The sequence below is a fragment of the Dipodomys merriami genome, unplaced genomic scaffold (genome assembly GCF_024711535.1).
Source record: "Dipodomys merriami isolate MVZ:Mamm:240054 unplaced genomic scaffold, mDipMer1.0.p SCAF_11, whole genome shotgun sequence".
Taxonomy (NCBI): domain Eukaryota; kingdom Metazoa; phylum Chordata; class Mammalia; order Rodentia; family Heteromyidae; genus Dipodomys; species Dipodomys merriami.
This window is the reverse complement of record NW_027202382.1, coordinates 28,263,647-28,278,583: the sequence shown is the minus strand read 5'-3', so window position 1 is coordinate 28,278,583 and position 14,937 is coordinate 28,263,647. Positions and strand designations below refer to the sequence as shown.

At 43.0% G+C, this 14,937-nt stretch overlaps 1 protein-coding gene and 1 pseudogene across 9 annotated transcripts in view; one reads left to right on the top strand and one right to left on the bottom strand.

The window, feature by feature from the left end:
• Positions 1 to 14,937, top strand: part of Susd1 (sushi domain containing 1) — a 144,243-nt gene that overhangs the window by 92,863 nt on the left and 36,443 nt on the right. Inside the window, exons 13-14 of one of the 9 annotated variants that reach the window (XM_070011643.1) lie at positions 7,632 to 7,725; positions 8,029 to 8,549. The exons of 6 other annotated variants lie outside the window; for them this stretch is intronic. In XM_070011643.1, coding sequence (XP_069867744.1) covers positions 7,632 to 7,725; positions 8,029 to 8,129 — 195 coding nt within the window. In that variant the 3' untranslated portion in view covers positions 8,130 to 8,549. Of the gene's footprint in view, positions 1 to 7,631; positions 7,726 to 8,028; positions 8,550 to 14,937 lie in introns of those variants that run through there. 2 more of the 9 variants (XM_070011689.1, XM_070011652.1) reach the window with 2 other exon arrangements.
• On the bottom strand, positions 148 to 1,206 carry LOC138816907 (ornithine transcarbamylase, mitochondrial pseudogene; annotated as a pseudogene).

Sequence of the window (14,937 nt, the reverse complement as noted above, 5' to 3'; positions counted from 1 at the left end):
ACTTTCTCTGATGATTCTTCCCTGGTCCTCCATTGCTTTCTTTTTTTATAGTAGAGATTTATTTATAGGGGAAATTTTCTTTTCCCCATAAACTTGATTCATTCTGATACTGAAGAACATTGTTGTCTCTCGATAAGCATCACAGTATCAAAACTTTGGTTTCTGGATCATAGGTGAGGAATCTGTCAGCACAGACACCATGACAGCCATGATTGTCCATTTTCTGTTTTCTGCTTCTGGGAACATGGAAAATAAAACACCTTGTCATCCACTTCTTCTGGCTTTCTGGGCAAGCAGTGTAAAAATGTCCAGTTAGGGGCAGCAACTTTAGCAGTCTTCATTGTAACCTGGTGAGCTTGGAAAGCCTCCAGCCGCATTTTCTTTTCTTCTTCTTGTCCCATGCTTATCCAAGGGTCTGTGATTAGTACATTGGCTCCATTCACTGCTTCCAATAGATCACTCATCAGCAACAGTTGGGTACCATTCTCCTTGGCCTACTGCTCTGCCAGCTTGGTTATATTAGGATCTGGCTCATAACCCTTTGGAATAGCTGCTTGAAGGTGCATCCCAAATTTTGCTGCACTCATCATGATAGAATGCAGGATGTTGTTTCCATCTCCTGTCCAGCTGAGGGTAAGACCTTTGAGAAAGCTGTAGTGTTCCTGAAGCGTAAGGTAATCAGCCAGGATCTGGATAGGATGACACAAGTCTGACAGTTCATGGATAATTGGGATAGATGCTTCTTTAGCCAGAGTGTCCAGATCTGATTGTTTATACACTTGAGCCAATACTGCATCTGTCATGCCAGACAACACACAGGCTGTATCCGTGAGACTTTCGTTCACACCCAGATGAATGTCTTGCATGGTAAGAAAACAAGCAGAGCAAAGTCTGTTTCTGTGGATAGTCTTGCTCGAGTGCTTCTTTTCTCAAAAATCATGCCTAAGGACTTTCCTTGCAACAAAGGCAAATATTTTCCTTTCTGTTTTATCCTAAATTTCAGATTAGCAGATAGCCATAGCAGATACTTAATTTTTTTCTCCTGTAAAGTCCTTTAAAGAGGTCATGACCCTTCAATTGGACTTTATTTTGTAGCACCTTCCCACACAAAGCCAATTCAGCTCCGATGGAGAGCTGACTTGGGATGCCATGATGATCGGAGCTGAGCCAGGAGACTGGACGCAGGAGATGATCATGGAAACACATGTGGCATAGGGGTCTTCCATTGCTTTCTACCCTAGTTTCTGAGATCTCAGTTTGACACCATGAGCTTCTAATCACTTCTTTCCGTCTTCTTCATTCAGACTGATGTTCCAGACTTTTTTGGTAAGGTCTTTGCTCCTATGACTTAATTATGATGACTCCTGCCCCCCCCCCCCCCCCACACACACCTGGAGTGCCTTGTAACCTGCCTGTGACTCTTTTTTTAAATTAAAATTCCACCTGTTCTTCAAGGTGACAACCAAAAACCATTTCCTCCCCACTTCTTTTCTTTAGGTCTTCTGCATACTGCAGTGTCACTGGCATGATTTTCTATTAGATTTCGTGTCTTTGAGGTAGAGTATGTGAAGAGCTAGGAAAGAGCTTGGCCCACACTAGGTGACCAGTCAGAATGCATTGAATTGATGACTATGGGACAGCCAGCAGTCAGTTTTATGAGAAATACTGGGTACAATACTTGTCAAATCCAATAAGCCAGGGAAGGTCCACATCAAGATAGAATGAATATTTGAGGCTATATATATATATATATATACACATGTGTGTGTGTGTGTGTGTGTGTGTGTATATATATATATATATATATATATTCAGTCACCCATTGTACCTGTGTTTCAACCAACACAGATTGAAAATGTTCAGAAAAATATTACATTAGTACCGAAAATACATATAGACTTTTTTCTTGTTATTATTCCTAACAGTACATAACAATAGCTGTTTACAGAGTACTTAATTTGTCTTAGCTATTATAAGTAATCTAGAGATGGTTTAAAGAATATGAGAGAATGGATAAAGTTCTATGCAAATCTAATCATTTTATGTAAAGGCCTTGAGCACTAGAGGATTTGGCAAGTCTTTTTCTCACACACACTTTCTCTCATACATGTATATACACATACATACACATACCCTCACTTTCTAAACCTTCCAATTAAGTAGAGTTTTAAGTTAGCCCCCAAATTCCTGGCACCTCGTATATACCCCCCCCCTTTGCTCAATTATTCATTCAGAAACTTTTCTATAGGTTGCTGTGGAGGGATTTTGGAGATGTAATTAAAACTCCTAGTGAGGAGATTATCTTGGTAGGCCTGACCTAATCACATGACCCTTTACATGTAAGTCCAAAAGTCGGAGTCCAGAAAGCTGGAGATTCAAATGGTGAGATGAACTTGATATGGGGGAATCCTGACAGTTTTAAGGATACAAAGGTCTGTATGGAAAGAGATGTCGGTGGTCTAGAGGAGCTGACTGGCCCATGCTGGCAGTCAGTTGTTTGTTTGTTTGAAAAGGTCTTAAGTCTCACAAATGCCAGAAACTGAATTTAGCTGATAACCTGTGTGAGCTGGGGAGCAGATTCTTCTCCTGAGCCAGAAAAAAATGCTACCTACTCAAGGCCTTGAATCCAGTCTTGTAAGATCAGAGAATCAGTCACACTAAGTGTGTGCTTAAACATTAGAACTACTGAATTGTGAGCTAATGAATGGGTTCAAGCCACGTACATATATAGCAATTTATTAAGCTGCAATAAGAAATGAACAGCTGGGTGCTGGTGGCTCATGCCTGTAATCCTAGCTACTCAGGAGACTAAGATCTGAGGATCCTTAGCCAGCCTGGGAAGGAAAGTCCTTGAGACTCTTATCTCCAATTAACCACCAGAAAACCGGAAGTGGCCATGTGGCTCAAGTGGTAGAGTGCTAGCCTTGAGCTGAAGAGCTGAGGGACAGAGCCCAGGCCAAGTTCAAGCCCCACAATCTTAAAAAAAAAAAAAATACAGTATTGCTTATTTATCAGGATTACTTATCCCTAAATTTGTTTTCTACTTTGCTCTCCTTTGCCATCTCCTGCTTTGCTGGGAATTCAAATGAAAAGACCCTGGAAGAGCAGAGAATTGAGTATTCTAACTAAAAGTCATGGAGCTGTTTGTGCCATGTGGTGAACAGACAGTTATTCTCAGAGAGGAAATAGCTGTGCCTGTATAAACACATGAAAAAAAAAATGTCCCCACCGAGAGGAAGTTTTAAGGCTGTCCCCAAGGCTGAAGTACAGTTAAGGCCTTTCTAACTCTACTCCAGCGCTGTGATATTCCCATCTGGCACAGGGTTAAATAAAGACCCAGAAAAGCCCGCCCGTTCCTCCTAAGATCTAGAATAAAGAGAATGGCAGAGTGCATCTAGTCCTAATAGATAACTTTCTCCAAGAATAAACAACTGATTTGGAATCTAATATTTGAGGAGAAAAATGAGTTGGACAGCTGGATTCCATGGCCTGAGACTAGAAGGGAAGATGACCAGACTACAAAACAAAACAAAGCTGGACGCCGGCGGCTCAACACCTGTAATCCTAGCTACTCAGGAAGAAATATGAGAATCGAGGTTTGAAGCCAGCCCAGGCAGGAAAGTCCACGAGACTCTTTTTCTGAGTAGTTTGTTAGAGATAAGAGTCTCCTGGACTTTCCTGTCATGGCTGGCTTCAAACTACAATCCTCAGATCTCAGCCTTCAGAGTAGCTAAGATTACAGGTGTGAGCCACTGGGGCCCAGTTTCTATGAGACTTACCTCCAATCAGTCACAGAAGAAGCTGGAAGTGGTGCTGTGGCTCAAGTGGGAAAGTGCTAGCCTTGAGCAAAAGGAGCTCAGGGACAGTGCCCAGGCCCAGAGCTCAAGCTCCAGGACCAGAAAAAGCAAAGCAAAGCAAAACAAAACAAAAAATGCAATTCAATTGGCAACTTGTAGAATTTTTTAGTAAGGAATTCATGGAGAAAACCCCTAAAGAAGCCTTGTGACTACAGCCGTAAGTTCTTGTGCATTTTCAGAGCCGATATACAAATTCGGCAAAAACAAAAACAAAGAAGACAAAATTGCCATGAACAGTTCTTTCAGCAGGAAGCACGGGGAGCCTGCTATGCAGCATAAAGATCATTTTTAATACTTAGGGGTAGGGAGCTTTTTTCCTGCCAAGGGCCATTTGGATCCTCATAACATCCTTCATGGGCCGTACACACCTATCAATCCAGACAGACAGCTGCAGGCAGCCAAAGAGAAGCATATAAGCCCATCCAGTCATATACAAATGATTACTTGAGCCTTATCCAACCCTGGAGCCAGGCCTTCCCCAGCCTTGCCGGAGTAAGCAATAGTTAAGTCCGCTGCTTATGGCAGGTTCTGCTGGCCGATCCCGCCAGGCCTGTGTTTTGTTCTCCTGTTGGCTTATTTTTCACTTAAGAAAAAAAAAATTTGGTGCCAGTCATGGAGCTTGAACTCAGGACCTAGGTCCTATCCCTGTGCTTTTTTTTTCTTTTTCTCAAGACTAGTGTTCTAGCACTTGAGCTATAGCTCAAGTGGAGATGAGTCTTATGGTCTTTCCTGCCCAGGCTGGCTTTGAACCACGATCCTCAGATTTTAGCCTCCTGAATAGCTAGGATGGAGGTGTGAGCCTCCAGTGCCCAGCCCTTGTTGGTGTTTGAGAGGGATATTTGACCTCTATTTTATTATTTACTTATTTTGGGGGGTTGCGAGGCTTGAACTCTGGGCCTGGGCTCTGTCCCTGAGCTCTTCAGCTCAAGGCGAGCACTTACCACTTTGAGCCACAGTGCCACTTCTAAGAGGGATATTTGAAAGCAAGGGAAAAACAACTCCTCTTCTCAGGTACAGAAAGCATATCCTGGTAGGCTCTCATACTTTGCACATGGGATGGGGGCCCTTTGCAAGTGATTTCTTTGAGAAATCTGAAAGAAGTGGAGAGTTGTCCTGAGTTACTAGAGGTGAGCAGCAAACAGGAGCCTTTGGTACAAAGGAAGAGTCGCAGCTGATGATAACATGAAGGAAGGCAGGAGCAGGTCAGATCTTCAGCTGCTAGCTTAACTCTCTCAGAAAGCTGCAGCCTCAGTTCCCACAAGAGAACAAGGGCACTCTGAGAACTGGTTCTCAGGCTACTCCCTTTCTTTTCTTGGAGTCACTGAGTGGTCAGTGCAATTCAGGTGCAATGCATTTGACATCAGCAAATACTACATAGGCTTAGAATGACTATATGAAGTTGGTATCCACAAATTAATAACTTATTTTTTGATGATACTGGGATTTGAATTCAAGTTCTCATACTTGCTAGTTAGATGCTCAACCACTTGATCCACACCCCCATCCCTTCTTTGTTTTAGTTTTTTTTTGGTCAGTCATGGGGCTTGAACTCTGGGCTTGGGCGCTGTCCCTCAGCTCTTCAGCTCAAGACAAGCACTTCCAGTTTCTAGTGGTTTTTATTGGAGATAAGAGTCTCATGGACTTTCCTGCCCGGGATGGCTTTGAACATGATCCTCACATCTCAGCCTCCTGAGTAGCTAGGATTACAGGCGTGAGCCACTGGCACCCAGCTTTGCTTTAGTTTTGTTTGGATCAGGTCTTGTGCTTTTTTTTTTTCTCTCTCCCCAGGCTGGCAATCCTCCTGGACTACAGTTCTTTACCTGAACTGCAATCCTCCTACCCATACCTTCTGAATAACTGGGATTACAGGTGTTTGCCACCATATCCAGATTTTTGTTGAAATGGCGATCTCATTAATTTTCTTTTGGTCTGGTCTGTCCTTAAATTGTGATCCTCTCAATCTCTGCTTCCTGAGTAATTAGGGTTATAAACAAGTCCCCTCATTAATTATTCTAAAGGTATTGCTATCAAATCCAGAAATATATATGACGTAGATCTCTATAGTCTCCTTTAGTCCATCATTTTCATTAGTCAGCTATTAAATATTGAGAGAATGCAAATATAGAGGGAGAGATCTAAGGGAAATTATTCGTGATGAAAGCTGGGAAGAATAATGGGTGGAATGAATAAAATAGGGATGCAAGCTCCAGCACCTCCCTTGGCCTCACATCCAATGATATGATATGTCTTAAAAACATACATACACATGAACACAAACCTAGATCATGTTGCACACACAAAAAAGGGCATATCAAATGTTGTAATCTCCATTTCATTACTTGTAAGAGAGCAATTAATCAAAGATGTAATAATGTTGCACCCATATATGATTTATATTTGCATAGAATTTGCTCAGTTTGTTACTAGGGTATTTGTGTATTCCTTAGTAGTTGTAAGATGCGCTATATGTTAGCTCCTTGTCTGGTATTCCAAATATTTGACCTGGTTTCTCATCTAACTCTGTAATCTTTCTTATTATTGTTTCTGGTATGTGAAGTATATACTTTTCATGTGGTGAAGGCCTTCTCTTATTGGCAGTCTCCCACTTTAATAGATACACTTACAAAATTCTTACCCACTTTAATATCCATCAACATTTTCTGATTCATTCAGGTTTCAATTTAAAAGTCTTTAATCAGTCTGGATTTTAATTTGGGCATATGGTACAAAACAGCTAGCCAATTTTCTCCCACACTAGTCATGAATATTTTATCATTTCCCTAGTGATTTGAAACAGTAACAAAACAAGAGTAACAGGAATAATAATTCACAGAAGCTAACTAACATTTGCTTATTGCTCACCAGGTGCTAGGCCCTGATCTAACATACATTAACTCATGCATTTATTTTTTGGTATTTTTTGTCGGTGGTAGGGCTTGAACTCTGGGCTTGGCGCTGTCTCTGTGCTCTTCAGCTCAAGGCAAGTGCTATACCACTTGAGCCACAGCACTACTTCTGGTTTTCTAGTGGTTAATTAGAGATAAGAGTCTCACGGACTTTTCTGCCTAGGCTGGCTTTGAACCGTGATCCTCAGATCTCAGCCTCCTGAGTAGCTAGGATTACAGGCGTGAGCCACCAGTGCCTGGCTTAACTCATTGATTTCTCATGATAACCCTGCCGAGTGGTCACTATGATTATCACCTCCCTCAGTGTGGGACTAAGTGGCTGAATTGATTATAATATTTGCTTAAGACCCCTAAGTTTAATTCCCAGTATGAAAAAAAAAATATTTGCTATATTTTACCACTGGAGCTAACTAACATTTTTGAACCAAAATGTACATAATGACTTCTTTCTATATGCATAAGGAAATTGCTCACACACACAGAAAAAAAAAATCTATCAAGTGTAATTGACCTGAGAGAGGACCAACACAAAGCAATCCATTATGTGGTATTTATATACTCACAAGATCAGCTTTCTTCTTCCCATAACGTTAATATGGTCTGGTTTTACACTTCCTCTTCAGAAATACCCTGGAACTGTGGACTGTGGTTTCCTGAGGCCCCATATCCTGTAGACCAAATTGGGGCTGGGGTGGCTGGCAGGGAGGGGGGGGGGAGGTATAGCAGCACTGTGGGGGCATTCTTGGGATTCTTTGTTAAATGAGGCCCAACTCTAGGCTGTGATGGAATGGGCACATTTGGGTGTGTGCCTCCCGGGAGGGCCATGGTGGGCTGCCCTGGGGGCTCAGTGTGTGGTTTTGTCCCACAGATTCGTCACTCACACCGCAGCAGATGGTGGGTGTTGCGCTGGGCTCCGTTGCTTTTGTGGTTCTTCTTGCATTCCTCTCCTTCTCAGCAGTGTGGTATGTGGGTTGTCATTCTTGAGAAATGAGTAGAATGGGGGGAGGGTCTAATGGGGAGGAGTCATGCAGAACAGCTGGGGATGAGGAGGGTCCTCGGGGACAGGGGTGGAAGGCATGACTAACCCTGCAGCTTAGGGTAGAAAGGAGAAGTACTCCAAGAGAAAGGTAACTACCCCAGCCACACACACAGCAGGCTGGCTGATCTCCCATGATGCTCCTCTCTCCACCCCCAGGCATGGGATTCACATTGTCAAAACCAAAGGCCATTCACTTAGCTTCTTCCTTTTCTTCCTCTCTGTCTAGATGGTGGATTGGTGCTGAATGTAAGGATGCACTGGTGCTGGGACAGATGTGTCCACAACTGTTTTCGCAGCTTCTCAGGTGCCTGCAGAGGCCCAGAGTAGCTTCCATCCAGAGGGGTGTGTGGACCTGTATCTTTCTCCATTCCCAGCATTGTCTCATTCATGGATTCAAGATGGCGGCTATCACCGTGGAGCCTCTCCTCTCTCCCCCCCCCCCCCCCCCCCCCCGCCCCAAAAGGAGGAAACTCAGCAATCCTTACTGTAGCTTCAGGAACAGTTCTGTACCTATGAACTTGAGACCAATGTGATGCTTGACCACAGACTACAGATCATGGCTGTTTGGGCTAGGCGATGCTTGAACGACAGCTCTTCTACATATTGGATTCAAAAGAGTCTCTGTAGCTTCTTTTTGTTTTAAAATTTTTATTGTTATTATAAAGGTGATGTACAGAGGGGTTAAGGTTACCTAAATCAGGTAAAAAATAAAACAAAACATTTTTTTTTGGACAATGTCACCCCTTCCCTCAGTCTCTCTTCCAGTTTTTACCTCCTGTCCCCATCCACAAGTTGCATATCTTCTTTTTATAGCATTTCTGCTAGTTAATTTAGGACTTTTTTTTTTTTCATCAGATATCATGAGATGGTCTTATTTGGGGGATAAAATTTGGCTTTTCTGCTGGAGGTTAATGAAAAGAATAACATTGACATGGACAAATGCTTCAAGCATTTTAGAAGCAGTTCTCCTACAACTAATTGATTTTCTAATTGATTAGAAAACACACTAGCCCAACCACTGCAGGAAGTAACCCGCAATGTCCATTATCGAAGCAGCATTGCTGTGATACAATTCCAGTTCTATGTGTGCTCCAAAGTAATGTCTGCATTTAAGTAAAAACATTCTGGAATGTACATGGCTCTTACTTTAGTTAAATTTTGCTGGGTGCTTCCCTTTCTAAGTTGGGGAGTGATGGAATGTAGTAATGAAGGGTTAAAAGACCCTCATCCTGTTCATAGAGAGGCAAGAATCCATGTTTCAGGAGCAGGAAGATAATGGTGGGCCACACCTTATCTGCAGCTGTTGTTACTATATCGTGGCACCTGAGATGTTGGGTACAACAGTCCCAGTATGTTGTCATTATGCTGAATTTACAGATGGAGTATATTAGATTTAACTTTTGTTTTATTTTTCTTGTCGGTCGTGGGTTTGAACTCCGGGCCTGGGTGCTGTCCCTGAGCTTTTGTGCTCAAGGCTACGTTTTACCAATTTGAGCCACAGCTCTACTTCCAGTTTTTTGGTGCGTAATTAGAGATAAGAGTCTCACAGACTTTCTTACCCCAGCTGGCTTTGAATGGAGATCCTCAGATCTCAGCCTCCTGAGTCTCTAGGATTATAGGAGATTTAAGTCTGTGTGTATGTGTGTGTGTGTGTGTGTGTGTGTGTGTGTGTGTGTGTGTGTGTTGTGTGCTGGTAGGAGGGCTTGAACTCAGGGTTTCATGCTCTTACTTAAGAAGTTTGACACTCTACCATTTGAATTGCACTTCCACTTCCAGCTTTTTGCTGATTACTTGGAGATAAATGACTTAAGGACTTTTCTGCCCTGGCTGGCTTATAACCATGATCCTTCCTCAGTGCTCAGCTTGCTGAGTAGCTAGGATTCCAGGCATGAGCCCTAGGGGGGCTTGGCTTAGACTTGACTTTTACAGATTGAATTCTGATAACTGACCTCACCAAAAGAAAGATGGAGAAGAAAGACAGACTTGGGACTTTCCTCTTGACTTGCTTGGCCTAGGACATTAAGGCATGGGGAGGAAAAAGGGGGACAGTTACATTGCAAACTGCCAGAATGGAGCAGCTGGAACAGTGGAGGTGGAATTGTGCCCCATTCAGTGTGGTGTGTTCTCTACTGGCTGGTTGGATGTTGATGGGGGACAAATCTGAGTGACCTGGGCCAGGTGGTTTGGATGCAATCGTCCCCACCAGAAGTCAGGCTGCAGTTTGATAGTGATTTGTGATGGTGTTGGGAAGGTGAGATCTTTAAGAGCTGATGTGCTTGTTCAGAGGGATTCATGCCTTTCTTGAATGAGTGACTTCTCACTCTGTGGGACCAGGTAAGTGACTGTGCACAGGTTGCTGTGCATGAGCCCACTCCTCCTCTTACTCCTACTCGCCCCTGGAGTTCCCTGTGCTTTGAAGCATCACAAGGCCCTCACCAGAAGCCAGGCTGAAGCCAGCACCAGGCATGTGGCCTTGTGAATCTCCAGATGTTTATTGTGAGCCACAATAAACTGTTTTTGGTAAATCATCCCATTTCCAGTATTCTTTCATAGCAGCAGAAACCAGACTAACAGAAAACAGACTTATACAGGGAAGCACCAAGCAAAATTTAACAGAATATAGACTAATATCAAACTGTATTAACACAGTACACATATCTGTTAGGGCTTTTTTCTGTATATATTTTTTATTGTAAAAATACTGTACAGAGGGGTGACAGTTACATGAGTAAAGTAGTTAGTACATTTCCTATCAAGCATTGTTACCTCCTTCTTTGTTTTTCCCCTATTTTTTTTTCTGCAATGAATACCTCTCCTTATCAGCTAATAAAGAGACAGGAAGAAATTGACCATATAGAGGTGCCATGCGGGGCTGAGAAGGTGGCTCAGTGGTAGAGCGCTTGCCTTGCATACTTGAGGCCCTGGATTCGATTCCTCAGCACCACATAAGCAAAAAGAAAAAAGCCGGAAGTGGCACTGTAGCTCAAGTGGTAGAGCGCTAGCCTTGAGCTGAAGAGCTGAGGGACAGCGCCCAGGCCCAGAGTCCAGGCCCCACGACCGACCGGACCAAAAAAAAAAAAAAAAAATAGAGGTGCCATGCTGGGCGGGAGAGTACAAAGTTCTCCAGTCAATTGAAAAAAGTCAGGGAGAGAGAATCTCCCAATGTTTGCTTGTTCAGTGGCAACTGCCAGACTCGGTTCCCTACCAGTGAGGCAGTTTTAGGTATAACTATCCTCTGTTCTTTGAAGAACTACTCCACATTGAAACTTAAGTGCCATATTGAAAGCTCTTCTCGTTGACTATAGAATGGAACTCTTAACAGACTATACAAGTAGCTTTCTACTTTTAATTTTTAGGAGCAAGAACTCAAACTTTCACAACGATTTTAAAATTAGCATATATGAGTTGTACAAGGGAGGTGTTTAGTGCGACATTTCCATATTCCATATAATGCACCCACCATAGTCACCCCTCCCTCATGACTCTCCCTTATCCCTCCTTCTCTTTCTAAAACAATTTCAACAGGTTTCATTGTTCTGAGGTGTTTTGTTTGCCTTCTGTTTTGTACCAGTCCTGAGGTTTGACCTCAGGGCCTTGGTACTATCCCCAATTCTCTTTTTGCTCAAGGCTAAAGCTCTACTACTTGAGCCATAACTCCATTTCTGGCTTATTATTATTATTATTATTATTATTATTTTGTGGTTTATTGGAAATAAGAGTCTCACAGACTGGTTGGTCTTCCCTGGCTGGTTTTGAACCACAAACCCTCATATCTCAGCCTTAAACGACAGAATCTACCAGGCACTGATGGCTCATCCTCAGGTGTCTGAGTTCTGGGATCATGGTATGATGCCAGCCTGGGCAGGAAAAGTCCCTGAAACTCTTATCTCCAATTAACAACAACAACAACAAAAAAGCTGGCAGTGGTACTGTGGCTCAAATGGTACAGTGATAGCCTTGAGGGAGGGTGGGGAGGAAAGCTCAGAGACACTGCCCAGCGACACTCTGAGTTCAAGGGCCAGGACCAGCACAAAACAAAACCAAAAAACTATCCACTATTAGTTCTATAAAAGCCATATATGTCTGTATTCCCCTAATTTCATAATCTGGAACTAATTGCCAAAGACAAACCTGTCCAAAGTGCTCAGCAGAATTCATAGCAGGAAGAAATCCACTTGCTTTGATTGGAAAGTTTCTGGTTAAAATAACTGGCTAACTATTAAGTTAAATATCAGCTGTGGGTCTGGGGCGGGAATATTAACACAGTTCACATATCTGTTAGTTGTTTTATTTTTGCAACAAAAACCTGAGAGAAACACTTTAGCGGAGAAAAGATTTGGTTCATGGTTTCAGAGGTGTCGGTGTGTGGTTGGCTGCTCCATTGCTGTGGGGCTGAGGTGGGTCACAACATCCAAGTAGCACAAGTGATTGGCAGAATGAACTTGCTCATCTCATGACAGCCAGGAATCAGAGAGAGAGAGAGAGAGAGAGAGAGAGAGAGAGAGAGAGAGAGAGAGAGAGAGAGAGAGAGAGAGAGAGAGAGAGAGAGAGAGAGAAAGAGAGAGAGAGAGAGAGATGCGGGGGAGGGGGGAAGAGGGGAGGAGAGGGGGGAGAAAATACCTGTGCTAGTGGATGTCCTTGGTCTCCTTCTTCCTCTTTGATTCCATCTGGTCTTCAGCCTATGGGATGTCACCATCCATATTTGGGATTAACTAAACATCCTTCCTGGAAACACCTCACAGCCAGCCAGAAGTGTGCTTCAGTAATCTCCTAGGCATCTCTCAGGTTGATAATGAAGATGGGCCATCACAATGCACACTACCAAAACAACAAAAAACATAGACTTCGCCATTTTGTCAGACTGTTCTAAATTATGATGCAGTTTCTCAGTGTAGTACATAAGAGAACAGTGCTGAGCATTTGCAGAAAGGTTGCTTCATTTTTTCTGCAGTTCTTTCCTAATAGTTTTCCCAAAAATGTAAAGACAGCTTTAAGTTCCCTAAATTTGCCTGGTAGCTTTACTATAATAATGATTTTATTGTTTGAAGTTTGTTTGTTTGTTGTTTTTGTGCCGGTCCTGGGGCTTGAACTCAGAGACTTGCCACTGTCCTTGAGCTTCTTTGCTCAAAGGCTAGCACTATACCACTTGAGCCAAAGCTTCACTTCTAGCTTTTTGGGGTTAGTTAATTGGAGAGAAGGATCTTATGGATTTTCCTGCCTGGGTTGGCTTCAAACCTTGTTCCTCAGATCTGAGCCTCCTGAGTGGCTTGGATTAAAGGTGTGAACCACTGGCCAGCTTGAGGTTTTATTTTTTGTTGCTGCTCTTTGTTTTCCTAAGTAGATTCACAGTTCAGGGGTGGGGGAAGTGTCTTCAAAAAAGACTAATGGTTCTTCACAGGAGAATGCAGGATCTTCTATCAAAGGGCTCATCACACTAACGCTAGATCCTAAGGTGTCTATTTTTTTTTTTTTAAATGAATTTCTCTTGTGGACAATGTGTAGAGGTGAGTGCTTAGATCTAGTCTGGAGTTTCCTTCTAGAGCAAGACTCAAGACTGGGAGATTTCCAGACATAAAATATGTTTTCTGTGGGCTGATGTTTTGGGGGGCCCATAGTTTCTGTTTATGTCCTTGGCAATACAACAGACACCTCTTTCATTCCATCTTTACAAAGATTCTGTGTGAGAGGAAGATTGATGGTCACTGGTTTCCATTTTTAAATGAAGAAATGGATTTAGATCTGTGGGACAAGTAACCTAATGGCAAGTATGAGCTCTGACATTTGCCAGCACTTGGGCTAGCCACTGAGCTGAGCTTTGGCAACCTTTGGTGCTAGGACAGTCAGATCTTCACATAGTTTAAACTATTAGCTTTATTGTAGCTTCTCTCCCCCACCTCTCTCCCTCTCCCTCCCCCCCTCCCCCCAGTCCTGGGCTTGAACTCAGGGCCTGGCTGCTGTTCCATGAGCCTCTTTGTGCTCAAAGCTAACACTCTACCACTTGAGCTACAGCATCATTTCCAGCTTTTTCTGAGTAGTTTGTTGGAGATAAAGTTTCATGGACTTTCTTGCCCAGGCTGGCTTTGAACCATGATCCTCAGGTTTCAGCCTCCTGAGTAGCTAAGATTATATGTGTGAGCCACCCAGTGCCTGACAGCATATGTCTCTTATACTTATCTTTTCACTGTGAAGTAGCTCTGCCCATCACTTCTAGACAGAGTCCAAACAACTAATCAAATGAATGGAGATTCGTTAGAGGAAATAGTTAATAGTCAGTTCCCTGACTTGGAGTTCCAGTAGAGCACTTCAGATACGACTAGGGCAGTGGTGATTATCTTGAAATTCCACACAAGCTTGGGATAAAGTTAATATTTAAATTGATTTTGCAGGAAGTAAGAATGATTTCTCAATGCTCCCTTTCTTACTCAAATCTCATATTCTGATTTTCTAAACCTGTTTTGCCATTTCATTTTCCTAAGAGAAAACCTCTGGTCATAGCTTAGCAGTCAACCGAATAGTGTTAACCTTTGCTTGCTTCTGGAGGAAAAGGGGGCGTTATCCTTTTTGTGCTCAAGTTTCTGGGCTGGGGATATACAGTGCAGCAAATCAATCAGGAAAGCTCTGTGAACTCTTATTGCATAGGATGAGTCATTTTGGAAGTGGTGAAGGTGTGTCTCCATCTCCATACTTTTTTTTTTTTTTTTGCTAGTCCTGGGGCTTGAAGTCGGGGCCTGGGCGCTGTCCATGAGCTTCTTCTGCTCAAGGCTAGCCCTCTACCACTTGGGCCAGAGTGCTACTTCTGGCTTTTTCGGAGTAATTTATTGAAGATGAGAGTCTCACAAACTTTCTTTCCCTGGGATGGCTTTGAAGCATGATTCTTAGATCTCAGCTTCCTGGGGAGTGAGGATCACAGGTGTGAGCCACCAGCACTTGGTGGCTCCATCCTCTCTCTTCCTTCCTCCCTTCCTCCCCCCTCTCTCTCTGTGAGTGTACAGTATTAGAGCTTGAACCCGGGAACTGGGCATTGTCCCTGAGCTCTTTTGCTCAGGACTAGTGTTCTATCACATAAGCTACAGCTCTACTTCTGGCTTTTTTTGAGTAGTTAATTGGAGATCATAGTCTCTTTCCTGAATGATCC